The sequence below is a fragment of the Branchiostoma floridae genome, chromosome 9 (genome assembly GCF_000003815.2).
Source record: "Branchiostoma floridae strain S238N-H82 chromosome 9, Bfl_VNyyK, whole genome shotgun sequence".
NCBI classification, from domain to species: domain Eukaryota; kingdom Metazoa; phylum Chordata; class Leptocardii; order Amphioxiformes; family Branchiostomatidae; genus Branchiostoma; species Branchiostoma floridae.
The window spans coordinates 25,004,507-25,019,022 of NC_049987.1; the positions used below are offsets into that span (position 1 = coordinate 25,004,507).

General features: G+C 42.5%; 1 protein-coding gene and 1 long non-coding RNA gene across 2 annotated transcripts in view; one reads left to right on the forward strand and one right to left on the reverse strand.

The window, feature by feature from the left end:
* Nucleotides 1-11,132, forward strand: part of LOC118422380 — a 19,203-nt gene extending 8,071 nt beyond the window's left edge. The window contains exons 3-4 of the mRNA XM_035829901.1: nt 6,863-6,963; nt 7,364-11,132. Of these exons, the coding sequence (XP_035685794.1) occupies nt 6,863-6,963; nt 7,364-10,548 (3,286 nt within the window). The 3' untranslated portion in view covers nt 10,549-11,132. The remainder of the gene's footprint in view (nt 1-6,862; nt 6,964-7,363) is intronic.
* Nucleotides 11,133-13,275: 2,143 nt separating this feature from the next.
* Nucleotides 13,276-14,459, reverse strand: LOC118423376. The gene is made up of 3 exons (XR_004832042.1): nt 14,415-14,459; nt 13,847-13,946; nt 13,276-13,446 (listed from the first exon to the last, which is right to left on the reverse strand). It is a non-coding gene; the product is annotated as an uncharacterized LOC118423376 (long non-coding RNA).
* Nucleotides 14,460-14,516: the final 57 nt, after the last annotated feature.

Here is a 14,516-nt window from a genome sequence, read left to right on the forward strand (position 1 = left end):
GATGACGTAAAAGGCGGGGAAGGGAAGAGCTCGGGAGTGATGTAGAAGTACCCCCCGGAGTGTTTCCGGAAGAGGCAGAAAGTGACGTAGATGAGCCAGGCGAGGTTCCAGACGTAGATGAAGCCCCAGATGGAGAAGACCCAGCCCGACGGCACCACCTCGTTGCCGTACTTGTCGGAGATTTTCCCGATGGTGCTGAGGAAACAAATAAAATCGGTAATGTAATCAGGTAATGTTAACCTAACGTATAAAGCTGGGAGTTTATATGAAAAAAAAGTAGCCACCATGGAAAATATTTTGGGTGAGAGATGTTGGCCACGTGTTTATATAATTATTCTGAGGGCAGTAATTCGTTACTCGTTAAGCTCCATTTTAAAGTGCCTTACGAAAGAATTTCACCATCTCGACTCGTTCACTAGACGAAAGACCGATATGTAGACGGATGCTGACGGATTCCAATTTGCAACACCTGACGGATGCTGACGTATGCTGACAAGTGCTGACGGATCCCAAAAACCATCACAGATCCCAAAAAATGACGGATCCCACTTGCATCCGCAACGCATTCGTAGGTATCCGTAACTCTCATCGGTGGATACAAACACAGAACCCGTATACTCAGTACTTCGTGACGGATGCTAACACTGCATTCGTATGGATACTTACTTATAATCACGGATTCGTTAGTATCTGTAAGCCACTAACTGATTCAAACATTGTATTCGTATGGATACTTAGTTTTAACGCAAACGAAAGAATACGTGGTCAGGATTCTTGTTTATCAGCGAAAAGTCTTCAGATGCAGACGAATACCAAGGATACGAATTTGCAACATCCTGACGGATGCTGACGGATACCAAAGATTACCAAAAATCACGGATCCCATACACATCCGTAACGCATTCGTTGGTATCCGAAACTCGCGGTGGATGCAAACACGGAATTCGTTTGCTTACTTACTTCGTGGCGGATGCTAACACAGCTTCCGTAAGAATACTTACTTTTTATGTATGCGTGGCTAGCACTCTTGTTTTTGAGCATATATTTTATTTTTTAGATTGGTCATATCTTTCCCCCTTTTTGTACCTCGGACACCACAGTTTGTAACGTCAATACAAGTGAGACAATCCACGTTACGCTAGATACCAGGATACTCGGATTCGTAAGGATGCGAAATGGTTTTTTTCTGCATTCGTGGCAAGATTACCAACAATGCACTGCTCCAGTGGATTGCTCCAGTGGAGGGGATTCCATTGGAGCAGTGCATTGTTGGTAATCTTGGGATATCTTAAATATGCGACTCTGTATTTTTTTGCATCCGTACATTGGGGCGGTGTATTGTGGGTAATACAATCGTTGTCTCTCTGACCAATCAGACTGCACATCAGTCAGTTTAAAAATAAAGCGGAGATAGTCAGCGTTGTCCGTGAGGACCGCAATCTTTTTGTACCTCAAACTCAGTTGAGTTTTGAAACGTTGAACTCGGGATATGGATTTGTACACACGTGTGTGAACTTCTGTAGTAGGGTGATGTTGAGGCGGTGACCAAACTCAAGTGGTAGTCGACGGACGGGACGGCGATCGAGGGACTGAAACAGCCAGCCCTGTTTTGTAGTTCGGCGTCCTGGAGCTACTAGTATTTTACATCACTGTCCCGCGGATCTCACGGCGAGGTATGTTTTATACAATGATTGTTTCCAAACAATACCCGCTTTGAATTCGTCTTTGTGACTACATTCCTTGTTGGCTAGTAGTTAGTAGCGCTTTTGGTATGCTTGGGCTGAACAGAAACTTATCAGAAAACGACATAACGGAGCCTTACAAAACACAAGTCACAAGCATGATACTTGCTGAGTAACTGTTGACTTATTTGGGAAAAATTTGAATCATCATCAAAACAGTACTTGTATACACATATATTTGTCTCAAGCCTGGTTCGCATAGGAACATTCTGTTCCAACGGTGTTTACGTGTTTGTTTATATGCGACGTCTCGTACACAATGCAAAGTCCGGCCGGGGAAGCAGATCACACCTTGTCACTAATTATGCAACGCTAGACTGTTTCTGCCGCGCCCTCCCGGGGGACTTTTTTTGGTATGATAATGCGGAATGTAACGGTGATAATGGCGATACCACAATCAGATGCATTTGTTAATGTTCCTGTTGTATAACAAGCCAATCACCATTTCTTTTCATATACATCCTAATTACTTTGACGGACGCATCCATCAAACATGGATGCTTTAGCTATCTCAAAATTTGATGGGATTATTCTTTCTCTTTTTCAGAAGGCGGGTCGACATTCTCTGGCCGTGTCAACAGCTGGGAGAACACTGGACTACAGGAAGGGCACAGAAGGAATTGAGCTGGGAGGGATCAGGGCGTAACTAGCCTGAAAAGAAGCGAAGCACTGTCACTAGTAGAAAGGAGACTTTGTGCTGTTGCGAGAAGCTGTACATACTGATACTATAAGTCATGTTAGTTGTACTTTACACGCTGGATTCACTATCTGTATCCTGTAGCCGGATGTGGAAATTCCTTAGAGTTGGACATCGCGAAGACTTTGATTTGTAATAGAAACAGATATTCGTAGAAGCAAGATTAGCCACAGACTCCCATGTCAGTTTTACATAAAAGTCAAATTGCATTCACGTTTGATCCTATATTCTATTTGGAAGTATCATCGAGAAGTCATGTGATATTTGCGGTTAAAGGATTCAACTTTCCCTTAACATAATTAGATAACAGGGACTCTCTGTACATACCTGGTATAACCCATTCTTGTTGCAATATTGTATCTGTATACATATCATGTGGCAGACAGGATTCGGCCTCGATGACATTACGTCGCCTTTAGTTCTTCTCAGGACTGGTTTAGAATAAGATAATTCTGTGCATTCTTTTCTATTTCAAATCGTGTTAGCCCTTTATAAGAAAGTAATTGGGCACACATGATATTGTGATTTGTCAAATGTGCGGAAAATTCATTAAAGTGACTTTGTATCTGCAGAAAATCCCGTTTTGGATTCTTTATGATCTGATCATACAAAGAAATCCCTAAAAAACGACTTCGCATCCGCGGCAAATGCCGCATTGGGACTTCTTAGGATCCGACATGCCAAATATACGAGGAAAATCCTATAAAAACGACTTCGCATCCACGGCAAATTCCGTATTGGGATTCTTTAGGATCCGACCATGACAAATATACGAGGAAAATCCTATAAAAACGACTTCGCATCCGCGGCAAAGGCCGTTTTGGGACCTGTTCATTCCAGGTATTCGAAGAAGTCCTTTGAAAAACGACTTCGCATCCGAGGGAAATACCGTTTGGGGATTCTTTGCGATCCAATCATTCCAGGTATTCAAAGAAATCCCTAAAAAAACGACTTCGCATCCGTGGAAAATCCCATTTTGGGATATGTTTGAGTCTTTTCATTCCGGATCCCAAAAATCCAAATTTCGGATATTTTAGGGATCCAACTCGAATCCGTTTGCATTCGCTAGCATTTGTTACAAATACGCAAATATCCCTGCTCGGATATGGCTACATCCGATACCCTTTCCCCCAGTGGTTCCTAAATGATTAGGCTTGCTTTTCTGGAGTTTGCATATCAATAAACAATTTACCTCTTTTAGAGTATCTGTCCTTATAAAATGTGCACAGTCAAGGGTAGTTTGCATCGCCCTTTAACAAATTTTAAACCTCGTACCTGCAAGTCATTTTAAAAGTAAACTTACAGTGTGTTACAAACTACTCATTATATTCAGACGGCCGACACGTCATATAACTACCACGTGCATTTATCACCTGTGGGCATGTACATGTAATACAAAAGACTCAGTGCTGGCCCAACCCAAAGTCTAAAATTAACCTGAAGCTGTCCAACCACCTCATGAGCTCAGCACTGAGTTGAAAGACACTGCGACAGTTAAGACAGAATCAGTAAGACTTTAAGGAGTTTGTAGCCTGAAGAATGTAGCCTGAAGACATCTTCCTTCCATACTGAGGTAAGACAGTCAACTTCTCTATAACCCTACATGTATTTCTTGTTATTGGAATTGGGAACGATTGTGAGATCAAATGTTTGGTTCATACGTCATAACAAAATGGCGACAAGGAAAAATCAAACAGGAACATGTTAGACGGCACTTGGTTGACAAACAGATCAGAGACATTCTGATACTAATTATTACATAACTTGTTTTTAAGTCAATATTTCACTTTCCAAGTTTTCACTTCTAAAAGAAACCCATACAAGGATATTAGGAGGGAGATTTCAAGATTTTAAATTATAGTATTTGTGTGAACATAAGAAGTAGCAAACAGTTTGTATCTCAATAATTGTGACCTCTATTTGGATACTTGCATATGCACGCCCTTTAAGAAATCTTAAACGCATGATTGCGAAACATTTTAACTGTAAACTTAAAGTGTGCCACAAACAAGTGATTATGTTCAGATGACATGCACATGTAACTACCACTGGTATCACCAGCGGGCATGTCAAGACAATAAGCCGTGTTGACTGAACTCAGCGTCTATATTTAACCTCCTAGGTAATCCAAGTCACCACCTCAGCGTAGAGTTGAAGGACACATTTAAGACAGACATTCTGAGACGTTAAGGAGTTTGCAGACTGAAAACAAGTATACCGGGATATCATTTTTCAGAACATTATATGCAATGTGTCAAACCTGAACCCTGAACCCCTTCGACTACTTTTTGCCGTGCACTACCCGCTGTCGTGGAACAATGTGGAACTGCCGGAGGGTGCATCGTTAACAGAACCGCGGGCCCAGTTTCTCAGCGGCGACGCGTGAGTGTATGAGTGTATACGTACTGTGTAGTTTAACGATCTTGGGGAGCTCCGTAACCCAAAATGTTGCGAGTCTGCCAGAAACTTCGCGCGGCGGACGCCAAGAGTAAGAGACTCGGACTGGTGCGTACCGAGACAGACTACCTCCGTGCACTGCAGGACGCCATGGCGGACATGGACAGGTGCGCGGAAGTGGAGGTGCTCAAAACTCTGGGCGACGTGAACTTGGAAAAGGGAAGACTCGAGAAGAACCCAGAGATGTTTGACAGAGCCATGGTGTTGTACAGGACCGCACTGCTCCGGTGTAAGGACGCAGGTGTGGGGGACAGTCTAGAATACCGTTACCACTATGCAGAAAAACTAAGGTTAGGGAAGGGGTCAACCGCTACAAGTAGTTACGAGCCCCTTACTAACGCTAAGAGAATGTCTTCGCTCACAAAAATAGCTGAGAAGTTCCTACACCTGGACCGAAGATTGACTGTTGGTGGCAACAAGGAGTCTTTACTGATTGAATATACCAAGTTAGTGGTGGAAGGGATCGTGAACGACGACAACACGTTAGAGGTGGAAGCGATCAAGAGTCTCGGTGACGTGTACCTGAAAAGAGGAACAGAAACTAGAGACGCGCCATGTTTGACTAAGGCCACTGCTCTGTACAACACTGCGCTGTCAAGGTGTGAGGGGGTCCAGGGTACAGCGTCACTTATTCACCGCTTACTGTACACAGCAAAAATCAGAGAAGGGACCATGAGGAGCAGAAATAAGGTAATCATTCCCATTTCATGCTGCACAATCCACCACTTCTTGATTCAACCCACAATGAAATTAAAAGTTTATCTTCGTCTGACTTAATTATAACGTTAATGAAGTGTTGCATGAAATCGTTAGTCTCTCGTCATGTTGTTTGTTAACAAGGATAGATTTTAATGTTTTTCCGTGCCATTGTCGTTACTGAAGAGTCGTAGGCACAGAGTACAACAACAAGGTCACGTGCGGTCACGGGACTTCCCAGTGATGTCACCACACGCTGATGTCATCGCTGACTCAAAAGGTCAACGGTAAGCACAGCAGTGGTAATGTTTGCTTTGTCGCTAGTATAACAGACGAGAGTTGCTGTTTACATAAATGCTGGATAAGAAAGAATTTGGATTTAGATTAATTTTGACATCGATTTCTTGCATATGTTGATGTGTATTCAAGTCTTCTTCGCTATATATTCTACTACGCATTTCCAGAATGAAATTACCTCAGACTTTGAATAACGGGTGAATCTGATTGGATTAGCTACTAAACCACTGGTGTTTAAGTTGTGAATTAAGACTTTAATCTGTAGTGTATATCAACACTATGATGAAAACTCCTTGATATCGTTATCTATCCATTGTATAAGATAAAGTTATGTATCAATGGCACAGTATAGGGGTATAGCCTTGATATCAACTTGACAGTTCATCTGTGTTGGTAGAAGTCATTCTTGAACTAGTTAAACTGTAATATCCAAAAAATTGGGTGAATCCACTGTTTGTGTTTTGGATATTTAATTAAGGGCTAATGACCCGCCCGAGGTGTATATGGTGTCATAACTAGACTTTGCTATAACCACCGAATAAAACCACCGAGTGAGAAAAGCAAAGGACAAGGCGTTATGACACCATATATACCGAGGAACAGGCGGGTCATTAACGTTATTATCATACAGCCTACCCAAACTGACCCATTTAAGCGACAAATTCCTTTATAATGCATACATCCTTTATTCAGTACATTTAATCAATTTGAACAGTGAATTTGAAAATATACAACTTGTATTTGAAATGTCTTGCAAACGATTTGCATCGACACCGGTGTCGATTCATTCTAACCAATCAGAAGGATCGATACACACCGGGCTGGCCGGAATCTATGTGCTACGGCGCCATAACCAACATGGAATGGGCCCTTCTGATAGGTCCGCGGCGCCTGTCTACATGATAATACAGTTAAACTAGTTCAAGTAGCCTTAATATTGTTATCGACACCTGTAACATCCTCGCCCCTTCAGGTCTTACCAGGAGCACCTGGCTACAGGGGACCGCGCACTGGCTGATGGGAAGCTGGACGTGGCAGAACAGAACTTTGCATCTGCGCTCAGACTGATTCACGGTGCGTTATTTCACTGTCACTTTCCCGTACCTATTCTCCAAGCAGAGGTTGGGTCGGTGGATAGTAGTGACCGGAATTTGTTACCAGCCTCCCCCCACCCCCACTCAGGGGAGCGGTAAGGAATTCCGACCCAACCTCTGCTTGGAAAATATCCATACCCAGCTTTCTCTTCGACTTTGCTCACAGAAAGCTAGGCCATTCTACTGATAGCGGCATTAGCAAAGTGAACATCTTCAACCGTAGAAAATAATATAAATCATATAAATCCTCATAGCCTATATACTTGGTTGTGAAAAAATGTTTTACTTTTCAAAACTAAGACGGTTGATTCATGTAGTCATTGAAAGAGAAGTTCGGAATACCCACTTGACAAACTAATGAATATGTACTGTCCTTATAGATCCTAATAAACCCGATCGGTGTAAAGAGGCGGACTGCCTGTGCAGACTAGGAGACGTCTACGTCCAGCGAGGCAAGAGAACAAAAGAAGGTAGGAAATTCACACAGGCAGCAGCTCTGTACAACGCAGCCATGGCAAGAACAGACGAAATAAAACACAGTGTGACAAGAAAACTGAAGGAAATAGAGACATGGTTTCTCCATTACACAGCAAATGTGGAAACCAAATCTGTTCCTTCTGATTCGGCCACGCGTCATAAGAAGCGGTTAGAAGAGATGCGTACGCGTGCTAAGTCAGAACTAGACGCCATCAGTCAGCAACACAATCCGTACCAATATGACGAGGATGATCCAGTTATGATTACGGTCGAGGCTGAGAGAGCTGAAGCAGTCAAGGCTCTATTCAAGAACATCGCCAAGGATAGACAGCTGTTTATCCAGGACCTTGTTGATGAGTGTATTGCCACACTCGGTCCTCCTCCATGTAAGTACGCTTTCATCGGGTTGGGCTCACAGGCCACAGAACTGGTCACGCCGTACTCCGACCTGGAGTTCGCCATTCTGATTGAGGATGGGAAGGACAATGACGTCACCAGGCGGTACTTCATCAACCTCACACACTTCCTACACCTGAAAGTCATCAACCTCGGAGAGACAATTCTCCCATCAATGGCAATCCCCTCATTGAACGATTTTCCAGAGAAAGACTGGTTCTTTGACTCCGTCACCCCGCGTGGGTTTGCCTTAGACGGCTTCATGCCATGGGCTAGTAAGACTCCGTTTGGAAGAGACCAGACCAAGACCAAGCCTCCCGTCAGCCTTATCCAGACCCCTGCGGAAATGGCAAAGTTTCAGCGGCGAGACGTTTCTGTGGCAGAAGGGTATCACCTGTCCGACATCCTCAGACGAGTTGTTCTCTTAGCAGGAGAAGAGGCACTCGTGACCGATTACATGACAAAAATCAGGGAAATCACTACGGGTGATCTACTCTCGCGTCTCCAGTCCCGTCTGTCTGCTGTACAGATTTTGCAGGATCACAGGGAGCAGCTTTCTACCCTCGAGCCAACCGGACAACTGATAAATGTCAAGAAAGACATCTATCGTTTTCCGGGTGTAGCCATTGAAGTACTGGCCTTGTGCTGTCAGATCACCCTCGCTAGCACGTGGAGTGTGATAGATGAATTAAAAGAAACGGGGAAGATCCATGAAGAGAATGCCGCCCACCTTAGAGTACTGACCAGCATCTCGGCAGAGCTCCGGTTAAGAACTTACTTGAATAACAGGGGACAACAAGACAGTATGTCCCCTCTTACCCAGATGAAATACCAGTCAAAACCGCAAGAGGTCTCTGACACTACCCTGAGTTCAGTACTCCAAATTCCAAACATACAAGTTCTTTTTAGATACTATTGCAGGGCAATCCCTTTGAAGAAATGTATGCCAGACAGTTTGCAGGGTAAACCGGAAAGTGTGCTGAAAACGACAATCTTCGACATCTCCCATGAATGTAGAGGTCGAATATCTAATAACCTGTGTCTTTTCTGGAGAGCCAAACACCATCTGGAAACAGCATTAGCGGACGCCGGCAGCGACATGATCAAGCGTTCGGCAATACTTGAAGAACTGGGGACTCTCTGGGCCTTTTTTGATGATATCAAAACAGGAGTTAGTGTCTTTGAAGAGTCACTTAGGGTGCGTAAAACTATCTATGGAGACAACACGGCACATCCGGATATTGCCGCGTCACTACACAACCTTGGATGGTCTTGGAGTGAACTCGGTGATAGCAAGAAAGCTATAAGCTACTTCGAACAGTCACTGTCGATGCAGAAAACTATCTATGGAGACAACACGGTACATCCGGACATTGCCGCGTCACTAAACAACCTTGGATCGTCTTGGGGTGAACTTGGTGAAAACAGGAAAGCTATCGGCTACTTCAAACAGTCACTATCGATGAGGAAAACTATCTATGGAGACAGCACGGCACATCCGGACATTGCCGGCTTACTAAACAACATTGGATCGTCTTGGACCAAACTCGTGGATTACAGGAAAGCTATCGGCTACTTCAAACAGTCACTATCGATGCAGAAAACTATCTATGGAGACAACACGGCACATCCGGACATTGCCGGGTCACTAAACAACCTTGGATTGTCTTGGCGTAACCTCGGTGATAACAGGAAAGCTATCGGCTACTACCAACAGTCACTATCGATGAGGAAAACTATCTATGGAGACAACACGGTACATCCGGACATTGCCGCGTCACTACACAACCTTGGGTCATCTTGGGGTGAACTTGGTGATAACAAGAAAGCTATCGGCTACTACCAACAGTCACTATCGATGAAGAAAACTATCTATGGAGACAACACGGCACATCCGGACATTGCCGAGTCACTAAACAACCTTGGATCGTCTTTGAGCAAACTCGGTGATCACAAGAAAGCTATCGGCTACTTCCAACAGTCACTATCGACGAGGAAAACTATCTATGGTCACAACACGGCACATCCGGACATTGCCCAGTCACTAAACAACCTTGGATTGTCTTGGACACAACTCGGTGATCACAGGAAAGCTATCAGCTACTACCAACAGTCACTATCGATGAAGAAAACTATCTATGGAGACAACACGGCACATCCGGACATTGCAGCCTCACTAAACAACATTGGATCGTCTTGGTTTGAACTTGGTGATAGCAAGAAAGCTATCAGTTACTTCGAAAAGTCACTATCGATGAGGAAAATTATCTACGGAGACAACACGGCACATTCGGATATTGCCGCGTCACTAAACAACATTGGATTGTCTTGGTGTGAACTTGGTGATAGCAAGAAAGCTATCAGTTACTTCGAACAGTCACTATCGATGATGAAAACTATCTATGGAGACAACACGGCACATCCGGACATTGCCGCGTCACTACACAACATTGGATTGTCTTGGAGTAACCTCGGTGATCACAAGAAAGCTATCAACTACTTCATGCAGTCACTATCGATGATGAAAACCATTTATGGAGACAACGCGGCACATCCACACATTGCCTCGTCACTAAACAACCTGCAATTAGCATGGACTAACATTGGTGATCACCAGAGAGCGATGGAGTACTGGCAACAATTACAGAATATGCAGAGGGCTTTTGATATGCGAAGCTCGTTATGGATCTAAACCAAATTGTAAGCAATCGGGCGTGAATGAGAATTTTTTTGTAATTGTAAAAATGAAATAGAATGTGACAACATACCCCTTATATGTTAATCATGTATAACGATCAAGTATTTAATTAAACAATACCATGGAATCACGGTATATTCTATACCCCAGATATTGTTTTGTGCTGCTTGAAGAATGTTTTACTGAAATCTTCCCTCCACAGTTTATCTTCGTCTTTCACCAAACGTCCAAAAGATTTTAATGCAGTTCGTCTTACACAAAACGTCAAAACAATTTTAATGCAGACTTTTGGTAATGTAACGTTATAGTGATTTTTCTGTCAGTTGACGAATAAATTCATTTGGAGTGGTTCGATATTTCAGTACGCGAAAAATGCTACCTACACATAAGGGACCTGTCCAACATGTCTGAGTAGAACCCGAAAGTGACGTCACAGGGCATGGCAAGTAAAGGCACAAGGTGGGCGTGGCACTTTATGAACTTTCTGGATAGTTTCAAAGAACGCTTGCAGATGTGCAAAAGTTAGGTGTTACGGGTCTTTCAGTGTAATATAAACAGCTGCTGCCGCGCCGCGTGCCTGCGAAGCTGGTGTGTTAGGCCGAAGGGCGGTTATACCGGCTATATAGATATAGATAGATATGTGTTTGACTGTTCTTGACGGATGTCTGTAGCACTTTTGCTACTAGGTGGTTTCTGACTAGCGGTCCATTACTGAAGAAATATGTGACTATCACCAACTCAAAACCATCGTGAACACTCAAAATCAAACACGTTTTCTCCTTACGCAGAACCAAATCACTGCAGTAATTTGGCAGGTTAAGTTTCGATATGTTATTAGAAAATTGCACCATTTAAGAATGTTCTGCTTCACTCGGTTTAGATCCAACACCAGTGACTTATAGTTAAAGAAAATGCATGCAGGATAAAGTAAAATTTTGGGACTTAGTAAAGCATCAACTTGTAAAATGTTTGATACACTACGCATCATGTAATTAAAATGTCCTTCGGATGACCTATAACTTGAAAGAATTTGGGGCGATCTTCATTTGTATTCACGTCTTTTTTCTCTCCATATACATGTAGCAGAAACAGGCCATGTACGGTGGATACGAGCCATCTGCCTCACCCTCAATTAAACTAACATTTTGTTGTAACCAACATATTCCTGTCTCTCAAAAACGAGTATTTTTTTATTGCAGTGTGTACCAAACTTAAAATACTGAGGTTCACCACATATACAAGAAAAACACACACTGCAATAAAAAAATACTCGTTTTTGATGTTAAATTTTGAAATGAGACTGATATGCTTAAAAGCAGTATACATACAAAAAGTAGTGGTGAAAAAGGTTAAGTTGCCCCCATAGCCGTTCTGAGACCGTAGAGACCGTAGAGGCAGTGTAAAGTGCCTTTCCCAACGGCACAACATCAGTGCATGTCAGGGGATTCAAACCAAAGCCTTTCAGTTCTGGGCCAAACACCCTTCCCATTACGCCGACCTGACGCCAGATAAAGTAGTTGTATAGTTTATAACACAACTGGAAAGATCCTCAACTGGTAAAAGTGAACTATTTAAAAGAAGTATTAAAAATCATCAACGCATACAATGTAAGGAACATTTATCTTAGCCATTTAGCCTATAGTGAAGTCTTCTTCACACAACAAGTTGTGTCTGATTCTTCAACACTGTAAGGCCACGTTTGGAATTATCTAAGGACTCCTATTGTAGTTAGCCTGGGTACCATCCGGGTAGTAGTTTGTTCCTATGTTCGCTTCTACTAACCCTCTTGAGACCTACACATTCAAACCTTTTGGTGGTGACGCCAGTCAATGAGCGAATTAAGGAATGGGTTCTAGAGCACTCGTTCGAAGACAATAGGCCCACCCGGAGGGCGTTTTGGGTGTTGGAACGCCTGTTAGAGTGAGTGCTGGAACCCATTCCTTGATTCGCTGAGGTGTAAGGACCAATCAGCACCCTCGTCCAAAATTTGGACGATTCCAGACATTAGAATTTAGAGATGTCAAAGTTCCCAGACGAAACAGCAGAGAAGCGACTGTATACAGTGCATAATAAACGTCAGAGCAAACTGCTATCCAGATAGTTCCCAGGCTAAAATGTAGTAGAACGCATATACAGATATGATATACAATCATCACATCATTATAGACATTGACTTCCGAAAATGCTAAAATCTTAGGGAATCTTCTCTCATTTACAATTTAAGTATCGTATCAGTATTTTCTGTATAACCATCAAACATTGTAAGATTTTTTTTCATATTTGTAACATTAATGACTAGAACTACCTACGCAAGAAAACAGCTACTCAAGCAACTGGACAGAATTAGTAAACTTTTGTACATTTTATGAATTTCATCCAGTTGCTATAGTAACTGCTTACTTGTGTATCTTATTATCTTAACATTCATTGATATACATGTGTGTAACTGGAAATGCAATTTTTGTTGCAATTGTTTAAACTCCTACAAGACTTGATAGTGACAATACCTTTGTCAACGATTATTAGATATGGCTCAATGTTGGAACATATGATAATGCTAGTTCACCTTTATCCGTTGGGTAACCTACATCCGTTGCTTTTAAAAACAGGATATTTGGGGATATAACGTTGACGGACGTTGGTTTCAAATTGCAATGTTTTCAGGATATTGCAGTTTAAAACTACCACCCGTCGATTTGATGCGTCTAAATACCCGGTTTTTAAAAGCAACGGATATAGGTTACCCAACGGATAAAGGTGAACTAGCGTTAACTGTACCACTGGTCCGATAAACCATTACTAAGGTGTTAATGACAGTTGGACGTCCTCAGCATAGTCAAACCCGCCAACGCTGGCCTGCGATACTGTTCTGTCCTCTGTCAAGTCATCAAACTAGAAAAGAAGAAATACAATGTTCACTGCATAAATGAAGATGGGTGCTAATTTCTGAAATAGAATATTGGAAGACTTGCCACTTAGTAAAATAAAAATTACTAGCCAGTGCTCATTACTGGTTTAAGTCCATTTTGCTAACGAACTAAAGCCAAGCTACAATACTGCAACCTAAACCTATATCTCTAAAAAATTTGTATCAGTGACAAGAAAAAGTTTCCCCAACTTTTCCTGGCTATTCAAACTTGTGACCTCTTGATGTAGTGTCCCCTACGTTAGTCACTCTGCAATTCGACACCACATAACTTTCTAACCAATGTTTACAAACTATGACCATTCTATAAATAATACTGCAACTTAAACCTATCTTCGATATTATCCGTGATAAAAAATACCCCACCTTTTCCTGGCTATCGTTGAGTAAGTCGTCTGCCTCGATGGAGATTTCCTCTTCTATCTCCTCACTCACAGAGTGGGCGCCGCTCTGACTCTGGCTTTGGCTAGGGAAGCAAACGTTTGTTTGTTTGTTTGAACCTTTATTTATTCATGAGAAGCTCAAATTGGCCTGCAGGCTGCTTTTCATTGATGTCATGGGGGAGGTAAAGGTATATAACTGAGATACAGATTACATCAAGTCCTAATAAATCTATCAACAAAAATCACTACATATACATTGTACAAAACATTAGTACAATGCTAAACTTTCTTCCATCACAAAGGTATGTACGGATCAAATTTTCAACAACCTCTGTTGCCTTCTTCAGGATCAATACTGATGAAAATTTGATGCTTCTATGCGGCCCGCTCTCAATTGCCATGAGACAGGGCGAAATCCCACGGAAAACTCCTTCATTGGCAAACCCTCTTTCCCGGCACAAGAGAACATAGCCAACATTGAAAATCGTGAATATAGGGGCCAACTTAGCCCAGGACAGCGGTGTTTGTATTACACAGACTAAACTTCTCACCTCGCAAAGTCGTCTTCGTAGTCATCATCGTCATTTGGCACTTCTGGGAACAAAACATGAAAGATCATCATGACAACCGCATGATTCATGCAACGTGGAGCG